The sequence below is a fragment of the Palaemon carinicauda genome, chromosome 16, assembly GCF_036898095.1.
Source record: "Palaemon carinicauda isolate YSFRI2023 chromosome 16, ASM3689809v2, whole genome shotgun sequence".
In the NCBI taxonomy this organism is placed as follows: Eukaryota; Metazoa; Arthropoda; class Malacostraca; order Decapoda; family Palaemonidae; genus Palaemon; species Palaemon carinicauda.
Window position 1 is genome coordinate 93826509 of NC_090740.1, and position 5000 is coordinate 93831508.

General features: G+C 32.4%; 1 protein-coding gene across 1 annotated transcript in view; it reads left to right on the forward strand.

The window, feature by feature from the left end:
* LOC137655437 (putative neural-cadherin 2) overlaps nt 1-5000 on the forward strand; it is a 275648-nt gene that overhangs the window by 180187 nt on the left and 90461 nt on the right. Inside the window, exons 10-11 of the mRNA XM_068389332.1 lie at nt 1718-1790; nt 2768-2893. Of these exons, the coding sequence (XP_068245433.1) occupies nt 1718-1790; nt 2768-2893 (199 nt within the window). The remainder of the gene's footprint in view (nt 1-1717; nt 1791-2767; nt 2894-5000) is intronic.

Consider the following 5000-nt stretch of genomic DNA (forward strand, 5'->3'; position numbering starts at 1 on the left):
AAATTGATATGTATGTATTCACATCACACCAATCAAATTCTGTGAAAATAATTTGGATATCTGTAAGACTCTAGGAGTAGTTTCTCCTCCTTACTTATATTTTAGCTACAAGTTCTCACATTCAAAGAAAAAAGTAACAGCCACGGTATGTCTATAATAGGCATGAACAAGAAAATTGGCATGAACAAAGCTTATATAATTCTAAATAATAAATTAAAATTTCATTTGAATATATTTATTGGTATAAGAGTTATTGACTTTGCCGCCAATAAATTCAGCTCCCCCGCCCAGTTACATTCCGAAATCCATGCTTAGGGAATGACTGGGCTACGGGTTGGGGGAGCTATCTTCAAAAAGAATTTGACATTTCAAATAAGGTCCCTCACTTTGCTTGCGACAATAATAATAATGATAATAATAATAATGATAATAATAATAATAATAATAATAATAATAATAATAATAATAATTTCAGAAGAAGAAGGAGAGAACCTAGAAATGTAAATGACTAAGATTTAAAGATAATATAATTAATATTCATGATGGTATTAGTATGGTAATAGGAAAACTGATAACAATTATGCTTCTTTTTAAGATAAAATCTAGACTTTTTTTTTAAGGCAGACTAATAATTATAAATCAAAGATATTTCAATTCTTTTGAAATACCATGCCAGATAAAGTATATAAAGGCTTTAGGTATATAATATGAAATCTTTTAACTTGAATTCATGTAAACTGTTGTCAATTACATTTAGAAGAAACTAGTGTATTTTCCCCATATTTTTTTTATTTTCTATTTTTATTTACGGTGACACCTCAATTGTTTTCAACACATTCTGGTTGAAATACTTTACATTTTTTAAATGATTTCTTTTCAACCGTGATATTTTTGTTTTCTCTAGTTAATATGATTAATTAGATTAATATGTTAATTAGATGAGGAACCTAGTGAAATAATGAGAGATTTGGGTATGGAGGAAATGCCCCCCTAAATCTCGATAAAGTCATAGGGAACAGGATGCCGGATTTGGTTTAAGGTGGTGGACAAATAGTGTGTTCGGCTTTTACCCCTGATGACTGGCGTTTCATCGTACTGGAATCAGTATGGACCAGCATGGGTCACTGACTTTAGTTAGATAGGCACTGTGTATCACAAGGAACTGGATATCCTTTGATATCCTTCTAGGAGAAGGACACTCCAAATCAAACCATTGTTCTCTGATCTTGGGTAGTGCCATAGCTTCTGTACCATGGTCTTCCATTGTCTTGGGTTAGAGTTCTCTTGCTTGAGGGTACACTCGGGGACACTGTTCTATCTTATATCTTATTTCTCTTCCTTTTGTTTCGTTAAAGTTATTATAGTTTATAAAGTGATATTTATTTTAATGTTGTTGCTCTTCTTAAAATATTTTATTTTCCCCTGTTCCCTTTCCTCACTGCGCTATTTTCCCTGTTGGAGCCCCTGGGCTTATACAATCCTGTTTTTCCAACTAGGGATGTAGCTTAGCAAGTAATAATAATAATAATAATAATAATAATAATAATAATAATAATAATAATAATACCCAATGAATCCTTTATTAATTTAGTCAGTCAATAGAAAAAGAAGTTGAAACAATGGACCTCAGTCCCGTGCGTAGTGGGGTGCTAAGAATCACCCGGTTTATAAATACACAAGAAAAATGAAAAATTGGAATGTTTGAACTATGAGTCAGATTGGGAAGTTACAACAAGTGGAGAGTGAATTCATGAAATATAGTTTGGGTATCTTGGCCGAAAGTGATACACGTTGGTAAGGAAACTTTACGTGTATATATATATATATATATATATATATATATATATATATATATATATATATATATATATATATATATATATATATATATATATGTATATGTATATATACATATATATATACATATATATATATATATATATATATATATATATATATATATATATATATCAATATTCATATATATATATACATATATATATATATATATATATATATATATATATATATATATATATATATATATATATATATATATATATACATATTCAAGAAGAATAGATGGATTTAGAATAGAAGGGGTAGAAATGATGGTGACACTAAGAGCAGAAAATGCATCAACAGAATGGAGAGCTGTAAATACTACATTCTCATTTGCAAAGTTCAAATCAAAGCAGTGCAAAAGGAGTATTGTAGCTTGCTATGCACCAACAAATGATTCCCATGAAGAAAGGAAATATGAGTACTATGAAGAACTGCAGTGCTATAGGTGAGTACTCAGAGAGAAATATGAAAAGTGTAATTAGCGATATCAATGCTAAAGTTGAAAGAAACAATCAAGGTATATAGAATTTGATGGGTGGCGAGAGTATTGGTGAAGTTGCAAATTAAAATGGAGCATATTTCATAAGTTTATGCTCAACAAACAATATTGTCGTTCGAGGTACTCTTTTTCAGACCAATGATATCCATAAATATACATTGACTTCACCATGTATCTATTACAAAAATCAAATATATGACATTTTTATTAATAAAGAAAGAAGGAGGCTTCTGAGTAATGTAAGAAGCCATGGCTAGTATATTGGTAGTAATCACCAGCTCCTCATTGACGCACTAAAATTAAAGTTGAAAGATGACAACGGAAAGGTAGATAGAATACCTAGGTTTGATACATCTAAGCTTCTAGAAGAGGAGCACCGAGAAACCTTTACAATTGAATGTAGGAATTGATCTGCATTCTTAGAGGCTTTAAGAGACGAAGATGGGATAATTAATGAACAATGGTGGGATATTCAGGACATATACCAGTCAGTTGGTAGTGGAGGCTTAGGACACGCAGTTACAAGGAGAAAGCCATGTATATCAAATGGTACGTGAGAGCATATAAAAAAGGGGACAGAAACCGAAATTAATTGTTGAAAGTTTTCGAGGAAATAATGAAAATTACAAGGTAGAGTATGATAAGTACCCCAGTATTGATAGTGAAGTCAAAAGAAAAGCCAGAAATGACTGGAGAGAATATTTAGACAGTGAATCAATTGAGGCCGACGAAGCTATGAATTAAGGGAGGAGCTATGGTGTAAGAATTTCTCATAGAATTTTAATTAAAATCTGTACTGGTACAAAGAACAAGATTCATATACTAATAGTTAAGAGAAATGAATCTGTTGTAACAACAGAAGATGGAGAATGACAACTTTGGATGGAACACTTTAATGAGGTCATGAATAGAAGATATGAAGGAAGTAATTTGACTGATATACCTGAAGCTGATGGAGACCTTTATGTGCCCATGAATGCAGTCAGCGTGTTTGAAGTCGAAACTATCATTTAAAAACAAAAGAGATGGAAAACTCCTGGATACGATGGAATAACTGCCGAGACGATACTTGCTGAAGATGCGATACTGGCTGAAAATGAAGTAACCCGGAACACTTACAAGAGTATTTTGTAAGATGTGGCATGAAGAGGCAGAAGCTGATGAATGGAAGTTAGGGGTGTTGATAAAAAAAAAAAAAAAAAAAAAAAAAAAAAAAAAAAAACACACACCTTACGTCAGTTTTTATGAAAGTATGTAGTAAATTCAATTTAATGAGACTGGAGAGAAAGAATAATAAGATGAGAGATAAACAAACAGGATCTCGAAAAGGTAGAAGCTGTACTAACCAAATTCTCATTTTAAGACGCGGTGTACAGCAATGTGTAGAATATAGAAATGCACTTTATATGGCATTTGCGGACTATGAAAAATCATTTGATATTGTACATCCGGCAATTTTGCGGAGTCCCGCACTATTATGAAATTCCCTCAAATATGGGAATTTGATTTGGTCTATTCCTGAGCAGAACAAGTGAAAAGTTAATGTTAATGGAGTCACATCAAATGAATTTTCATTGAACAGCGGAGTACTTCAAGGAAATGTGTTGTCACCCATGCTGGCTATGCTCCTCGTAGATATTGCAATACGGAGAATAGTCGGATATGGTGGAGAAGGATTGGACTGAATTGGTGATAGGAAATTTAGCGGACCTAGAATATGCTGACGATGCTGTCCTTATTAGTAGAACACCATGGGATTTGCAATGCTTGCTTACCAGAATGCAGGAAATATCACACGAGGTAGGGCTGAAAATAAATAGAAGAAAGACAGAGATTAGGAGAATGGAGTATGCAATGTAAGATTAAATATCATTGGAGGGAGAACGGATTAATGAGGTAAAATCATTTAAATATTTTGGAACTCTGATCTCCAATACAGGATGTTTAGAATTAGACTTTAGTGAAAGACTGAAAAAAACAAATCAGACAGTGGCTAGGTTAAGTAAAGTTTTGTAAACGAATTGCATGAAATTACATATAAAAATCAGACTATACATCAGTGTGATCGGTATTACCATATGGACATGAGTGGTGGTAAGAAAATAATACAATCTCCAATAGATTAAGTAGATTTGAGAACAAAGCCCTCAGAAGGATATTGGGAGTTAAATGGCAGGAAAGATTTAGAAATGAAACTTTAAGCGTTCAACGGGACTCAAGGTACTAGAACAGTTGGAAGACACAGGCCTACGTGGCGGACGACTATGAAACTTGAAGTAGATGATGATGAATGGAGAACTATTGAATTAAAAGCTCAAGATAGAGACGACTTGCGAAATCTAACCGTGGGCATTTGCGCTTACAGGCTTAGATCGGGATTATGATGATGATGATTGATGAGGGATTTTAATTATGACTAGAGTTTAGATTCCTTGCTGTGATTTCGGTAATACAAATATAAAAATTAAAAAGGAAATTTTATAATCTCATTTTCATTAAGGGTATTAGAAGTAGTAAAAGCATTATTATTATTATTATTAGTAGTAGTAGTAGTAGTAGTAGTAGTAGTAGTAGTAGTAGTAGTATTACCTTTGTTGGGTGTGTATGTGGGCTTCAGAGAGTTAGCTGCTTTCTTTTTTTCTTTATTATTACTTCA